The sequence below is a fragment of the Zonotrichia leucophrys genome, chromosome 5 (genome assembly GCF_028769735.1).
Source record: "Zonotrichia leucophrys gambelii isolate GWCS_2022_RI chromosome 5, RI_Zleu_2.0, whole genome shotgun sequence".
Classification (NCBI taxonomy): domain Eukaryota; kingdom Metazoa; phylum Chordata; class Aves; order Passeriformes; family Passerellidae; genus Zonotrichia; species Zonotrichia leucophrys.
Window position 1 is genome coordinate 10718424 of NC_088175.1, and position 17254 is coordinate 10735677.

Consider the following 17254-nt stretch of genomic DNA (forward strand, 5'->3'; position numbering starts at 1 on the left):
TAGTGTAGTTCTGATGACAGATGTGGATTTGAACAGTTACAAACAGGTAATTACTCTCGGAACACTTCTCTCAACTAAATCCCATTCTTTCCATTCTTACAGGCGGTGAGGTCCCAGTTGATGTAAAAGTGAATAAAGCTCCTGTGTGTCTGACAGACCTTCCACTCAAGCATGGCTATATTGCATTTTCTTATGTTGAGGTTAGAGGTAATGATGAACCAGTTTATTTTAAAAAACCCTTCTAGATGTCAAAGAGAAGGCTTCCAGTGCAAATTAGTGTGTGACTGTGTGAATGGATGGCTTGGCAGTGGATACGTGTGCTAAGTTAAAGCCTGCATTTACACTTAATATTCCTAAGAAGAAACAGTGAAATGTGGACCTTATTCCTAGTTAAGAAGCCTGTCTTTTCACTGAATGGTTGGAGTTGGAAAGAGGATGTATTAGGATTTAACCTGCTTGTAAACCAAGTAGGTTAAAAGACTCAATCAAGGGTCTTCTGTGATAAGTGTAGAGCCTGCGATTGTGGCTGTAAAGAGAAGGATCTAAAAAATTTGAAGAGTTATAACAATCACAAGCTGCCTTTGAAAGCTAAGGCATAACACCAGAGTGATTTGTAGTATTTTTGGGCTAGATCTCAATCTGTATAAATTCAGTGTTATGCTTAATCTCTGCCATAGTAAAGAAGGGACAGAGCAAATAACTGAGGGTTTGTTGGTTGGTTAGTTTTAGCAGCATTCCCCTGAGGGGGGAGGGAATAATACCAAAATTAGTAGAACAAGAAGCAACTGTTCTCAGCTTTAGACAAATTCCAGTCATAAGTGCTGGTAATAATAAGGGGAAAGAACTCATAACTCTGCATATTGAAATGAGAACATACACCTGGTGAAACTCAAAAGGGTAATATTCAGCTTGGGAAACCAGAGAAGATAGAAGTCTGCTGAATCCAAAGGAAATAATATTTCATGAACAGAATCAAAGAATTAATCATGGGATTTTGTAGCATTAAAAAAGAAGTGTTTGACCTAGTTTTGACATGCAATGTATTTTTATAGAAATATTTGGTTTATTTTGAAGGTAAACCAGAGAAGCAATGGAGCAGCAAGAGCTGGCTGCTCCATAGAGGGCAGGAGCCAAGTGTAATAACACAGGTGATGTCCCCCAGCCTTGTAGCACACTGATTTGTGATTCATCTAGAACATCACAGTCCTGGATCTTTTCCTTCTTAATCCTAACTCTAAACCATACTTTTGGCTAGAGAACTCCTAGAATCCTTATAGACTATATATATCTTTGGATTCCAAGGGAAAAACTTAGGAATTTTCATCAGTGAGTGCATGAATGCCCAAGCCCAGTCCCACAGAGCCTGAGCAAGGCAAGCAGGGAACCCTGGATTCAGACAGGAGTACAGAGCATCAGGCAGGAGGAGCAAGGTCAAGCTGTGAAGGCAGCCCACAGGCTAGGGTCAGATCCAGTGAGAACTAGGGTCAGACATCACCTAGCAATTGCCATGAAGGTCTGTGCTGATAAGAAAAGACCGAGGGCAAGCTAGGAAGTCAGTCTGTGACTCCAGATCCAGATAAACGTGGCTTGGCACAGCCATGGCTGAGCTGTGGCCACGTGCTGATACAGGTCAGGCATGAAGGCACAGGGCTTGGCTGAACTGGGGCTCCTGAGCCCATGGCAGGGGTCAGGTGAGGATTGTTGGGGCCATTAAGGCCTGCTAGGATGCTCGGGATCCTGACAAACTACATAGGATAAATGAGGATTGACAAGAGGAATCAGAAGGGTTAATTGTAATCTTTTAGTCAAACAAAGTTTTCATAACTCAGTATTAATAGAAAGTCTTTCCTAAGCTTAGATTTTGGCCAAAATAAAAAAGCAAAGGTAGAATACATGAGATGATTACAAAACCAAAATTAGCTGGCTTTCCAAATGGAAGGCAGAAGCTGAAGGACAGAGTGCATCTCACATCCTTGTTGGTGAATCTCATGTTTATATTTAGCAGAGTTGTAGTAGGTTCTCACTGACAAGTAATCAAGAAGTGAGACTCTAATAACAGAGACATTTCTGTCAAGATGGCATTTGCCTTCTACTTTGTAGGACACTGATTTGTGATTCATCTAGAACATCATGTTCCTGGATCTTTTCCTTAATCCTAACTCTAAACCACACTTTGGCTAGAGAACTAGGATCCTTAGAGACTGCATAAATGTTGGGATTCCAAGGAGAAAACTCATGGGAATTTTTATCAGTGAGTGCATGAATGCCCAGTGTTTCTGCAGCTTGTAGCAGTTTTATTTATTAGATGTAGTTACAGTGAATTTTGTAGTATCCTGTTGTGGTGTAATAAGTTGTTTTGATCAGTTTCTTATAGTTTAGTGTGAGTCAAGAACATTAGTTTGCTTCAATTAATATGTTTTATTTTATGTTTCATGAATCTTTGATTTGTGTTTTAGACCTTTTGTTTTTTTCTGAAAATAAGGTTATAATCTTCTGAGTTCTTTTTTTTCTTGGGTAGTTGTTTTGTCTATACTGCTGTCTTTCTTTGAATTTTTTTGTTGGATACACTGTTTTGTTATAGAGTGTGGCATATTCATTTCGGAACATGCAAGAAACTTTTCTATAGGACTGAATTTTTATATTTTATTTTTTCTCATTTTAAATTGAAATAGTATCTGTGCTTGGTTTGGCTACATTGACCACATGAGAAAGAGCTATTCAGTGAGGTGAATGGTGATCTTTATCGCTTTTGACTTACTTTGTATACTTTGAATTTTTGGGACCTTAAATTACCTTAATCTTAAATTCTCAGTTCCTGAAATTCTGCTTCTCCTGTTTGTTTTTTGGCAGCAGCCACATCTGAGTTAAGCTTCAGGCAATCATGTTAGCCAGCTTCTTTGAATACCATCCATACTTTGTTCCTAGTTGTAGAAATATTTATCATCTTTCCAACAAACTTTTTGATATTTACAAATGGAATAGCGATCTCACTCTCTCAAACATCCACAGTAAACATCTGCCAAAGGAGGAATTACACACTACCCTTTGTTAATGTGCCTATAAAGAACTGAGTCTTTTATGAACAAGGGCCTTGGTATTTTAGACAGAACTCTTCACTGCAATGGTGCTCCTGTTCATTACTTACCTCTGAATGTACCTCATGGCTGCACTGTTCATTATTTACCTGTGAATGCACACCTCATGGCTGCACTGTTCATTATTTACCTGTGAATGTACAACTCATGGCTGCACTGTTCATTATTTACCTGTGAATGTACCTCATGGCTGCACTGTTCATTATTTACCTATGAATGCACACCTCATGGCTGCATTGTTCATTATTTACCTCTGAATTACACCTTGTTCATTGTTTACCCTCATGGCTGCGTTGTCTGTGCTAAAACAATTCCGGCCGGAAAGAGATAAAATCTTTGCTTTTACCTTCTCCTCTGCAGCCAGTTACAAAGTGGCATCAAAGTTGAGCAAGAACTGACAAAACATACAGAAAGGATATGGGTAGAGGTGTTTGTTTGGTAACTGACTATTCCTCTCTGTGGCATTTATTTAAACAGAGGACAAACACAATTTATGCAGAAGCAATGCAAATATTGATCTCACAGCTCCAGTGATATGACCCAGCATTGTACTGGCCCAGGAGGAAAGAGAGCTTGCAGAATTTTTGTCAAACCAGTTTACAGTTATAAATTGCATTTAAAAAAAAACATTATTAATTACAATTTATTGTTTTTGATGAAATCCCCACAAATAATATAAAACCACCCAAGTCCACTTCCAAAGCCACCATTAAACTCCTGAGAATTCTGCTTTTCCATGTTTTCAACTAAAGTCATCTCATACTACCAGAAAGGAACAGTTATTAAATTTCCATGCTGAGTTTGCTGCTGTTAATATATTCGGTCATATAAACAAGTTAAATGAAAAATGACCCGTGTTAAGAAGAAAAACAGAATCCTTCTGTCCATATAGATAGTCCAAGAAAAACATCTGACCATCTCAGAGAGTGACTGCTGCATCCTCACAAGAGGAGTGACCTTTGTTAAAATTTCCACTAATTATCTCTCCTTCAGTGGTGCTTATGTGCAGCAAGTCGGTCATACCATAGAATTACTGTAGAGATTTAGTTATTGTCTCTTCTGAGATTCCCAGTTTCCAGAGAGTACCTATCTTGCTCTAGACTGTAAACTGTATGCAGCAGGGAGTATCTGTATTTAGATTTTCCAGAAACATAACTTTCTTTCACTGAACAAATAGTGGAAGAACTCAGTTCAGATCAGGCCTTTTCCCAAGTTCAAAGGATCCCAACTTTTTTGCATTGACCAGGATGGAGGTTTGGAGGAGGTAGACAGCATAGTGTTTAAGATTTGCAGAATCCAACCTTTCAAATACAAGAACAAAGACCAAAACAACGACAAACCAAAACCAAACAAACAAAAAAACCAAAGAAGCTTCAAAACCCCAACAAAACCAAACCAACCAAACAAAAAAGAACTTTATGTGTGTGTCTTTTAGGAACCTCTTCCCTCTGTCCTGTTAGAGCTTAGGAATTATCCATAGTTACTAACATTAAAATGTACTGCAAGAGGCATATGTGTAAGATATAAGATTAGTGTCAGAAACGTCTGCATAGATTATAAAAAAAACAACTTGTCTGAGGCAATGGGAAATCACTGTCAGAGGCAGGCTGGATGCCAGAAATACCTGATGGTTTATCCAAGCTCCAGACCTGCAGAGCACCTCGTTTCTCATGGAAGTGCTCGATATCAGCTCAGCTGAGAGGGCCAGCACCAGAGGGGAGGTTTTCATAAAATCAACTGGAAGGAAATCTTCATCCTCATCTGCATGGAGGGCTCCTGTTGTTGTCCTGTTGTTTATCTTTAATGAAAGATAAAAGTCTGTTCACTGTAGCTGTGAAGCTTTTAAGTACTCACTTACCCTTTTGCCTGAATTTGCCTTTTTCTGAAGGCCATGCTAGAGGTCTGTACCAGAAATCCACACAGAGATCCAGAATTACTTGAACATTCATACACAGATATTAACAGCAGTTGATGGTTACTCTCAAAGGGAAAAATTCAATAATTTATCAGTAAGTAAGTATTTGCATTTCATTTAACAAAAGCACATTAAGCAGTATGTGCAAATCTTTAAAGCAAAAGTCATTATCTTTTTTCCTTACTTTGCAGAATTTTTAAGCTGCTGCTCTGTGCTATATAAAATGAAATTTCAGCAATGCCTACTGTCATATACTCTGTCACATAATTCAAAGTGAATATTTAAATATCTCCAGCTTAGCACATTTATTATTGCATTTGTTGGCGTCCTTAAAGAGGGAAATGTCCACTTCTCCACACAAATATATGCTTGATTTGCCTTTCACCAACACAATGTAAACATAATCATCATAAAAACATGAAGGTACTGGGAGAGTAAAGAAATACACTGCTATGAGACTGTAACAAGTGTAAGTGCATCCAAATCAACCCCTTCTCCACATGAAAAAGTATCTGGCTTAAATTAGTGTGTCACTGCAGGTTCATTTCTGCACTGCTTTGTTTAATAGGAGTTAGAGCACCTCCATTCTAAAATGATGCCTCTACACAGTGCAGGACTTGTTTGCCAGGAGTTTGTAGTGTTCTGGGTAACTGTTACCAGCTGAAGTGCTTCACCAGTGAATCCAGTGCATAAATGATGATGTTGCAATGGTCTGTGATGGAAACTTAAACCTATCCTGATCTGGGTGTTGAAGCAGAGATTACCATTTCAAGGTTCTTTCATCTTCTATTCTGTCACTCCTTTTTCACCAGCTAGAAATTATAATTCTCAGGTTGTTGGCAAGTTTTTGAAGTGCTAGTTCTAAGTGCTCTGGCAAAACAGCCTCTGAAGCAGTAGAAAATCTTTAGATTGGTAAAATTTTTACTTTCTGGAGTAGCTTCACACAGTAAAAATGCTTAGAGACTTGGTTAGCCAGCACAGCACTGGTGGGTGAAAACAGCCACCCTAACCTGAGGACCAGTGGAACAGAAGGTGTAGATGCCCGTTCTGTGGAAATTTGCACAAATAAGGCCCCCAAAACCCCACCAATGTTAGCCAGCAACACAAGAGTTTTGGAACTGTAGAAGAGTCTGTGACAGCTGCAAGTTCTCCTTTCCCCAGCTGTGTGGAGAGATAGAAAACCAGTCTTTTGGGGCTATTGTCATTGATAGCAAGTGGAGATGATTAGCAAAGAGGAGTTCAGGTTTGAATTCTCGCAAGACTGAGTAGGTGAGATCCTTTGACAAGACCCACATGCCTATTATTCTCCCCCACCCCAATCCAGGCTTCATCATCTTCAGATGTCCTACAAATTGTGGTCAATCCTTCTGGCAGGCTCTTTTGGTTTGCAGAGTAGCCAAAATCTAACCTGAAACCACAATCAGCTTTACCCTCGAGACATCTGAGCTGACTTCTAGTTCTCTGGCTTATAAAACCATTTTCTTGAGAGAACTCTATAGTCCAAGTAGCTGAAAAATTACTTAAGTGCTTGAAACACTTTTGTGACAGCTCCTTGTCACATCCTGAGGCCCCTGCTATCTAAATGGTGGCATGAGGGCTTTCCTCTGGTGTAGGGTGTTCCTCAACCTGTCTGACTTCTCCTAGCAGGCGTCCATGTAAAAAAGAAACCCACTTCATAGGCTTGGTGCAAACGGAGCAGAAATAACCACTACACAAAGTTCTGAGAGTTCAAGAAGAACATTCCTCTAACTTTTCCTCCATTTGATTTGTTTAGCTTCTTTTCCAAGTAAATAAAAGAGAGAGTGTGTATGTATCTGCATTTATTGCACAGTTTCAAAAACAAGTACATAGACCTCTTTTGGGCATTGAGCTTCTGTATGTATTGGGACAGTTGGCACTTGGATAGTGATGAGGGGAATAGGTACAATGTACTCATGTAGTCATTGCTCATCCCTTATCAAACAATGGGAATCTTCATAGGCACAGGTTAGGACAAACTTTTCATCCATGTGGAAAGCTTTCTTCAGAGGTCACACCAGAAAACTGAGGCTCAAGGCAAGCAGTCTTCATCCATTCAGTCACTAACATTCCTTCCCCTCTCCAGAAGCTCTGAGAGAAGGGAATATCCCAAAGGGCAGCATTGGCATTGTATGTTCAACTCTAAAGGCTGCTCTTGTACATGTGGTCCATTAGTAGGAAGCACAGAATTGGCCTGTTCAGAACCACTAGGAATATTTGCTGTGATCCTGCCAATGGAAGTGTCCCTTTTAGCTGTCAGAAAAGTGACTGGGAAGCAATACCTGTGCAGGCAGCTCCAAAATGATTGTAACAAGTCCTGCATTCAGATGTGCTCATTGCCTAAGCTTTATTTACAGACTGTCAGGCACTGAGTATGTGAGATAATAAATTTAATAGCACAGTGATACAACAAGTATTAATGGAATTTATCATCTGTGCAACTACAAGTGTCTTACAGGGTCTAGGCAATCTAAAATGTCTGAAAGTTTGTGATTCAAAATGAGCTATCTATTTCACTTTACAAGCCTAAGCATCTAGTAAATGCTCAGAGCTATAAGCAAATTGTGGTCTCAGTTGATTAATTCCAGCTTTTTTTGTTGATGGTGGTTTGGCTTGGCTTTTTTTTTCCTTTTTTCTTTTACATTACAGCTGATTAGCTCCTGTTTTCTAAGACTTGTCTCCTGAACTTCCAGTTCTTTTCTACATAACCTTCTTCTTTCAGAAGGGCATGTAGTAGGAAGCAGAAATGGGATGTTACAGGACAGTGTGTTGGTAATGTGGAGGAGATGTACATGTATAGTTTAATCTTTGTATATGAGACTGAGCAAAAGGATAAAAAAAGCCTCTTTTGGTTATTGAGTGTGGGGATTAGATGATGTTTCAGAATGCACTCTGAGTGGGAAAAAGCCAAGGATGGGGGATGTCCGGTGGAGCAGGACAGGTTGTGTTCCTGCCTCTAGGAGAGTAGTAAGTAGGAGTCAAGTCAGTGCACCATTGGTGTGTAACTATGAAAGGTTTGGGAGCACAAGAGGAACAGCACCTGACTCAAAGCAGGCTGTGCTTCTAGATTATCACCCAGAAGCATCTTTGGTTAACTTCAGGACAGTTGTGGCATGTCCAAAAGAACTCTTGTCTGTCCAAGGGAAGCTCATTTTGGTTAGGACTGGGGTTGTTTCCAAAAGCTTTTCTACAACTTGTTGATGAAGCTTGAGTTTCTTCTGTGTGTCACTGGCAAAAATGAGGTGTTTCCTTCTGCAACATCCTCATATACTGGGGACACTATCAGATGGATTTGGTTTCTTTATTTTTTTTTCTTTAATACACTGTAGTCAGTTGGTTGTGGAATACTGCTGGCATGGGCTTTGGAAATGCTTTTCTCCATCTATTCTTTTTGCACTTTTAAGACTGTACATTGTGGTAGCTTTTGAAAAAGATGGAAATTGCTGCCCTTCCCAGAGAGGAAAGCCAGTATCTTCTGATGGGGCTGTACAAAATCAGCAAGCACAATGGCCTGTGAACTGCTGGTGAACTCTAAGCATTTAAACAAAACAGGAAAAGGGTCCTCAATCACTGGAGCCATGAGAAGAAAGTGCAAGTGATGGTGTAGCCCACACCGGACTTGTATCTTTCCTGTTTTGTCAGTTTTAGCAGTTTAAAAGGTTCAACTGTAGCCCCAAACAACTCATGGAAGTGGAGAACCACTGGAGTGAGGACATGTTCTTTAGGTCACCTTGAACATGTCCTCACCAGGAGAAGCAAAGACATATGTAAACCACCAAAATATGGGACAATAGTGGTAGGATTCATATATGTCCAGGTCACTTTATATGAATTTATATACATGAGTTATGTGTCCATGTCAGTCTGATTTACATTCATTATATTAAAATAGCTACTTTTTTTTTTTTAATAATAAATTACAGCAATGCAAAATATGTGGTAAGATGACTCATTTTGCTGTAAGCCTGCTCCCAGAGTTGTTATAGGTACTTAAAACCACCTGATTAAAAATCACAGCTATAAGCAGAATAACTCTCGTAGCATGAAACTGTAGGTGGAAAACATCACTGCAGCCTAGTCCTTATCCAAGTCTCAATCCAAACCTTGATAAACTGTGAGGTCACCCAAATCCTTCAGAGAACAATCTTTCAGGATTTCCTTGCACATAAAGTTTGAATCATTTTAACTACACTGAAGCAACCACCAAAGTATATCTCTCCATATGTCTGCATTGACAAAGTTTGCATGAGCATTATTTCCACAGAGCTGCTTGCCATAGTAAAAGGCAAGACACCAACAGTAATGTAGCTGTGTGTCTGTGTCCACAGTTGGGTTTTGACTAGCAGAAGTTATTCAGTTTAAAAAATCTGCTCCAACTGACATAATTATACTGGCACAGGACTTTGTCATCTTTCCTCTCCATCACATAGATTTTTTTTGGTGGCTTTAAATTCTTTATTCACTGGTGAAATGCTTTCCTGGGCTTATACAGAGTCTGTCCCCAGCATGTTACATGACAAGCAAGCAAACTTGGCAGCCAGGCCTTTTCTTACTTTCCTGCAGCATACACATTCATCAGAGCTCAGGATAGAAAACTTTTTGAGCTTTAAAGTAAGCTTACTTTTTTACATAAAGTAAGATGTACCTTCTCATAAAGGTGATTTCCTTGCACTTTCAAAAAAACCCTTAGTTATCCTGTTTTCATGGTTGGAACAGAAGAGCTTGCTGTGCTCTCAGTGTGACAGGTGGCCATCTAAGCAGCACTCCATTGAGGCTGATGCTAGCTCACGAATCCTTGAATGGCCCTGCATGGGCTGCTCATCTGCCAGGCATTGTTATTCTCTTTTGTCAGGTTTTTGAGCTTTTCTAGCTGAATTTCTTCTTCTGATCTCTAAAAGATCAGAAATACCAAAGAGCCACAGGCAGTACTCAATAATCCTTCTTTTCTTTATAAAATCAGAATACTGAAGCATAAACTGCATAGGTTGTCAGGTGAGTGGGGGAGTAGAGGTGAACCACTCCTTCCCCATCCCTGCTGCTGCTGTGAAGTAGGATTGCCACCAAAAGAGGCAGTTTGATGCCTTCTCTTCCTGGCTTCTTTTTTCCAACCCATTCACTGCCTTGTGCCACTATAACCAGGTAGGAAAAAGAATGGTGATACAGACTAAGGAATTGGTTTAGGCTAAAACTTAAATACTGTTGGCAACTTCTGGGTTTGTTTAAGTCCATCTAAGTTCTTGGCTCCCTTATTCCGTTCTTGCACAGCCACATAAGCATATGGACTGTCGTGAAGGAGGGTGTGGCAGAAAGTGAGAATAAATGTCAGCTTCTGGAGGGGCTGTGGCTCTGAATAGCAACACCTGATTTAGCTGTCTGTACAACAACTGTCTGATTTCCAGCTGGCAAGGCCTGATTTCCAGCTGTGCTGGCTCCATAGGCACCCAGTCCCTCAGAGCAGAGCAGCTGGGCAGCATCAGGTGCTAAAGGGGTCCCTCCTGGGAGCCATGACCAGAGCCCCACAATGGGCAGGTGTTGTGTGGCCCTTGGCAAGGGATAGCCGTGCTATGTTTGAATTCAGACATCAGAAATGAGCTTTCACCCCCAGGACTAACCTTCACTGATTTGTCATTTAAAAGCTGCTGGCCAAGAGCACAGTCAGAAAAGTTTCCAGGCAATAGCTGCAGGTATGTGTTCTGCCAGAAATTAGGCAAAAAGCAAACATAAATTGTAGAAATTCAGCTTCTGTCACACACATCCTCTAGTGAACCACTGTGAAAGAAGTCTTATGTGTCCTTTTGATGAATCTTGCAATGATTAAGCAGTTGTAGAGGTAGCAGAGAGCTGAGGAAATGGCAGCCCACCATGCTTCTCATACATTTGTCTCTGGCTGCCTCACTGGTGATGACAAGTTCCACATGCTGTGTGGCACCTGGACTACTCTTTGAGTCTCTCTCAGGGCCCAGAAGCTGCAGTGCAGCACATGCAGAGTGTTCCTTGTGTTCCCTCCTACCTACAACCTCACTGCAGCAGTGCTGTGTTAGCACAGGGTCTGACTTGGTGGTTTGGCTGAATGGAGAAAGGGGAGACCTGTTCTGATACAGAAGGCTCAGCCCGCCCTCCTGTCCATCCACAGCAGAGTAACAACTGTCTTGTAATAATTAAAAATGCAAATGAAAGTAAAAACCCTAAACTGCAGGCAATGTAAATCACTTCACCACCTTCTTTCTGCTCATTGCAAAAGATCCTATTGTGACTTCTGCCAGGTGCTGAGAAGTAATTCAAAAAATACTGCGAAAATATACTTTGATAACTAATTAAGTGGGGATGTCTCATATTATCCTAAATTGAATTTCCATGGAATTTCCCTAACTTGTGCCACATTGCAAGTATCCAGCTTTGTCAGAGCTCCTGTATTTGTTGAAAGGATTAGAAGACAAGGTGTGAGAGGTTCCAGCTAAACAAGGGAAACCTGCTTTGGCCTGTAGCTGAAGCTAAGATGAAGAGGAAGATAGTTCTGATTGCTGGAGGGCTCAAGATTCTAATCAACCCCTTTAATTAGGATGAAGCAGCTCATGAGCTGCAGCTTACAGAGTTGGGCCACAGAAAGTCACAGGAATAGTCAGCTTGCTTCTGATCAGGAATTGCATAAATATTACCCTGGGGCTTCCTGTGGTCACAGGTTTGGCATTGCCTGAACAAGCTCTGCAATGTAAACACAGGATTATAATTTATTTAGCAAAATTGTACAGCAAGATGCAGAGGCACATCAGGTAAAATACTTCCCACATCTGCAGTTGTTCAAGGGTTAAGATTCAAAAAGTATAGCTTAAAATGAAGGCATTTCCCAGCTTTCTCCTTCCTAAGATTGAACCTGGTCTTTGATATATGTCATACAAGTTTGTCTGTATTGGAACAAAGCAAATTCCTCCTTTTTAGTGCATGTGCTTCATTTCCACAGGAGTTAGGAATGCACAACACCTCTAAAAACCTGCTCTCCTGCATTTGGAAAAAAGTACATAAATATTTCTGTCTCTGCAGACTGTGTTTTAGATTGGTCTGAAGCCATGATATTTCTTAAAGAAAAAAACATTCAGAAATAAATAATTTTGGAAGTTGACTTAAATATCTCAATATATTCACATTCCATTCTGATACAAATATAAATTTTGAGCTTAATATACTGATGCAAATTTTATAAAGTCTAAAATAAGCCCAGTGAAATGATAGCTGAAATAAAGCACTGATATTGGCAAAGCAAAACACTTCATAACAAGAAACCCAAGTCAATTTGTTTCAGGATTCTTATATTAATATGATAATGTTTGATAAAGTCTTGTATTTTTGAGTTACAATTTTTTTCCAAAATTATCATACTCCCATAAAATGTTTAAATACCAGTGAAACATTCTGCAACAGGAATCATGCTATCAAAACACATTTACTAATTCTAATTTCATTAATTAATAAACTGAAAAAATGTGTGAATATGATTAAGATAAAAAGTGTTCGGTAAAATAAAGATTCGAACAAAGCAGTGGCAAATAAGATGAAGGAAAAAAAGAAGGCTATTTATTCCTCAAAGCAACCACAAATGGAGAAAAAATATGATACAAATTTTAAAAAACCATTGGTATGAGTTCTTTGCAGGTGGTTCCATTCCTTGCCTATTTTCCAATATACCCTTGGGTCAAGATGACTGCACTGTTCATGTGAGTAATGACAGGAATGTAAAATGCTTTCTACCAACTCCCTAAATCAATTACCCCTTTCATATTTCTTAGGGCTTTCACCCTTTCCTTTGCATGGATACTTCCACCAGTACTTTTTTTATTTTCCAGTACTCTGCTGGAGTTATAAAACCGCATTTGTTGTGGCAGTGTGAGTCAGCAGAACTCGCTGAGCAGTTCCCACTGCACAGGGCTCCAGGGCTGGTTTCACAGAAAGCGTCATCACAGAAGCATCATCTGCACCTCAGCTCAGTACCTGCAATCCAACCCCTCTCTGAAGGACATCGTTATTGTAAAGGCCGTGCTTTCCATTCCTGGAGAGACAGAGAAAAATGTTCAGACTGAAATTGTGATCGTTTCAGATGAAGGGGAAAAACAAAAACGGGGAAATGATACTTTGCTATGAGACAGCACAGTAATTCAGACTGAAAGATTCTTCCTCTAAAATGAAGCACAGAACAGCTGCCTCATATGAGTATTTAAGGATCCATAACCCAAAAATTAGAATGCCAGTCCATGCTTGCATTGCCTGCCTTCTGCCTCTTGCAAAAGAAAGTTAAATATCAGATAGCCATTATTGCAAACTCTCTTTAATCCCTGCAGATACTTGCAAATTCTGGAAGAAGGCTCTGCACTGAAGACTCACGTTTACTTGGAACATTTTTTCTGTGAAAGATGTAGTGACCAAGTACTTTCAGGAGCACCCATAGGAAGTGTAAGTACTGTGTACAATGTTCCTCCCTAGGAAACCAAAATCCCTGGGGCATCCGCGGCCACGCCCCCGGGCCCTGGCCGGCCAGGCCCAGAAAGGAGCGCTGTCTCTTTAAGGCGGCGGCGCGCGCGCCCCCTGGCGGCGGCGGAGCGGAGTCCGGGGGGCGGGCGCGGCCCGCGGTGCTGCGGCGGGGCGGGAGCGTCCCGGTGCCGCCCCGCGAGGTGGGTGGGAGCGGAGCGGAGGGGACGGCCCGGAGGAGGAGGAAGTGGAGGCGGCTGTGAATAGCGGGCAAATGGGGAGCTGAGCGGCTGCAGCAGCACCGCGGCCGCGCAGCAGCAGCAGCAGCGGCAGCAGCAGCAGCAGCAGCAGCGGCGGCGGGCACGGAGGCGAACTCGGCGGCGGGGTCCGTGCGGGCGGGCACTGCGGGCGTGCCGCGGGGCGGGCGGCAGCGGCGGCGGCGTGCCTGCTCGGCTGGGCGCTCCGGAGCTGGTGCGGGGAGCGGCTTCTCTGTGCCTCGGCGAGCTGCCCGCCGGTGCGGGGAAGGGCCTGTCGGGGCTGCCCGCCTGCCGGGGGCTGCCCCTGGCGCGGCGCGGCTCGGCGGTTCAGCGGGGCGGGCGGGGAGCAGCGGCCGCCGCGGGGAACCGGCTGATCCTCCTTTCTCCGCTTCTCTTCCAGCCGTCGTTTGGCAGGCGCCGAGTGCGAGCGGCAGCCGCGCTGCCCCGCCGCCCCGGACTGGTCGCCTGCTCGCGGGGCGGCACCATGCAGACCTTCCTGAAGGGGAAGCGGGTGGGATACTGGCTGAGCGAGAAGAAGATCAGGAAACTGAATTTCCAGGCCTTCGCCGAGCTCTGCCGGTAAGGAGGCGGCCCTCGCCGCGGGGAGCGCCGGGGCGGCCCCGGGATGGGGCTGGGGACGCTCCGTGCTCGGCCGTGGTCCGCGCCGCCCTCGGGCGTACCGCACTCGCTGCGCGGCTCCGCGGAGCCGCCTCTGCCCGCCGGGAGCGGGGCCGGGGCCGCAGCGCTCGCAGCGCCCCGGGCACCCCGCCCCGCTGCCGCCGGGCCGGGCTGAGCGCTCCGGCTTCCCGCTCACCTGGGCGCTGCCGGCCGCTCCAGGGAAACACTATCCGGCATGGTGCGGCGTCCCCGTGGGTGTGCCAGGGCCCGGCACAGCACCGCCTTACTGCCCGCCTGGGTGCGTTCCTGCCCTCTGCTTCCACAGAGCTCTCTGGCATTCCCGTTGAAATATTTGCGGACCCTCTTCCAAAGACGAGTTATTATTAGAAAGAGTCAAACCTTTGGGAAGAACTTCCCTTCAAGTTATGTGAAAGCACGTAAAATTAGGGTCTGCAAAGCCATGAGTAAGCTTGTATTCATTTGGGATGTGAATGAGACATCTGAAGATGGTATAACTGTCTGAGTTACACATCTGTTTCATGCTGTCCCAGAGGTAAAGGTTAGTTTGATAAACTGTAATTAGACTTTATCTGAATAGCTTAGAGGATAATTTTTGCAGCATATTACACAATTTTATTATTTAATTGTGAGTTTAAACTCCATGTGTGGGTCCAAGGTCTTATGACACATGCATTACAGCTATGGGTACTGAATACTAGCTTTTTATTACATCATATATCACATACAACGTAGTGTTACTACGTTTATAACGTTTATAACAAGGAGACTAAATCAGTTTTGATAGTTGAAAAATATGCTGCAAACTTTACAGAATATGTTGTATGAGACTTCAAATACACTTTATTTAAACCATGTCATGCTAAAAACACCAGGTCCTGTGAAATTTCGGTTGATTGCACTTGCTTCTTTCTGTAAAGATGAAGGAGGCAGAACAGAAAACTGTTTCAAGAAAGTGACAAACTTTTACATCAGTTTTTGTACTTGGCATTCTGTATTCTCTCTCTCAAACTTCAGCAAAATGTACTAGACTTTTTTAAAGTATAGAAAGGGCCACAAGTTCTGGTTTAATGTTTAATTTTATGGGGTTCTCCAAGCAAAATTCTTGTCTATGAATAATGCTAAATTTTGCCCTTGTATGAGATTTTAGGTTAGTTTTGTGGTGCTCAAAAATACACTTTTACCTCTGTTAGGCATACAAAAAGTTTTTTAGGGGCTTGAGGTATGATATAGGCTGTTTTTCATGCCTGGGAACTGTAGTGAATCTCAGAAAATCCATTAAAAACTTCTTGATGTTATTGTCTGTATATTGTTATATTTAGCAATCTCCAAAAGAGACTTTTTCTCCTTCGATGTCCTTGTTTCTCTTTTTGACTAAGTGCTTTGCTTCCTTTCTCTCTACCTTAGAAGTTCCTTACACTTGTGTTACATAACGTGGATCTACAATTTCTTTGTGTACTGTACAAACTTATTAATAGTTTTGGGTCATCATGCTGCTGTGAAAATTGACCCCAAAGTGTCTCTCTTGCTACACTTTAGTAATTTTTTGGTGCAAATTAGGCTACCTCATCCTGTACAGGCTAAGCTCAATTTGAATAGCATTTACAGATACTGGATAGAGATGGCTGTTCATACATGCTTTGATACTTTTAAAAGCATTATTAGCATTTCTGTACAAGCAGAGATAAATGTTTGGTTTAAGTATCAGTACATTCATTGGAGCACATTCTGCTGATATCTTGGATGCTCTGTTTTCATTCCTAGCAACTTCTATTGACACCAAAGGGAAGTTGCATTCATTTAGGCAAAGATTTCAAGTATTTTATGGATAATATCTACTTGATAACTTGTGTGCTTGTAAGCTTTTTTTGCTGTAGAAGAAGTCATGCAAAGCTTAACATATATCTTACTAGAAATCTTGTGGATGGTAAAAAACAAGACAAGCATTCTCATTCCTGTACAGTGATTCATGTATTAGAGTGGACTATGTATCTGTCTGTCTACTCTATGTGCTTTATGGTGACTGCTACTTGGAATTTATTTGCCTGTTGCCTAGGGATATACTGTCTGGATGACTACAAAGTTCAGATTTGTTTGTACGAGTTTGTAATGAAGCAGTTATATAGTCCAGGAGAGTAAGAGGAGCCTCCTAATGAACTCATGAAGCATGCTGGGTTTAATCAGGGGAATTATTAGGATAAGGAGAATCTTTATTTCTTTACAGTTACCCACTTCTTGTGCAAAGCACTGACATCCTAAAGATTCATGGATAGACACTTTAAAATCTGTTCAAAGCATTGTGTGAGAGACAGGCTCTAAGTGCTAGTCTGCTTTCTTGAGCATGGCTCGAGGTTTTAGGTTAGATTGCCTGAGCTGAAATGAGACTCTAGCCAGTGTGAATGGACCAGAAGCGAAGGTGTAGCTTTGGGGTGGAGGCAGTCATGGCTTCAGCTTTCTGCTCCGCAAATACTGGGCAGGAACCTTAAATACTTTCCTTGTGTTTGTATCCATCTTGAAACTTTCTGTATAACTGACAGGAGAGCTGTTCTGCATGAACACAGTGTCTTGGGACTTTTGCATAATCTTTTTATCCACAAGGGAATCTTCCTCTTACCAAAGGCCTTTGAGTTCACCTGCATGTTTGGTCCTCACTGTGACAGACTAGGTGTGTCCTACTTGAGCTGTGTTCTTTGTAGAGATAAAGGTAGTGCCTGTGGTTGTATCTACGTTCACATTTGTGGCCCAGACCAGTGATCCCAAATTGTTGAGTTGCACCCCAGTGCAGACCTTAATGCTTCTACATCTCCTTGGGGGTTCTGAGCAGAGTGCTGACCAAAAAGGCAGTGTGTTTTCACAGGCCTGTTGCAGAGAATGAG

At 42.1% G+C, this 17254-nt stretch overlaps 1 protein-coding gene across 2 annotated transcripts in view; it reads left to right on the forward strand.

Moving 5' to 3' along the window:
• The first annotated feature begins 13455 nt into the window (after positions 1–13455).
• ITPK1 (inositol-tetrakisphosphate 1-kinase) overlaps positions 13456–17254 on the forward strand; it is a 140966-nt gene continuing 137167 nt past the window's right edge. The window contains exons 1-2 of one of the 2 annotated variants that reach the window (XM_064713673.1): positions 13456–13470; positions 14143–14321. In XM_064713673.1, coding sequence (XP_064569743.1) covers positions 14227–14321 — 95 coding nt within the window. In that variant the 5' untranslated portion in view covers positions 13456–13470; positions 14143–14226. Of the gene's footprint in view, positions 13471–13691; positions 13871–14142; positions 14322–17254 lie in introns of those variants that run through there. The other variant, XM_064713672.1, reaches the window with a different exon arrangement.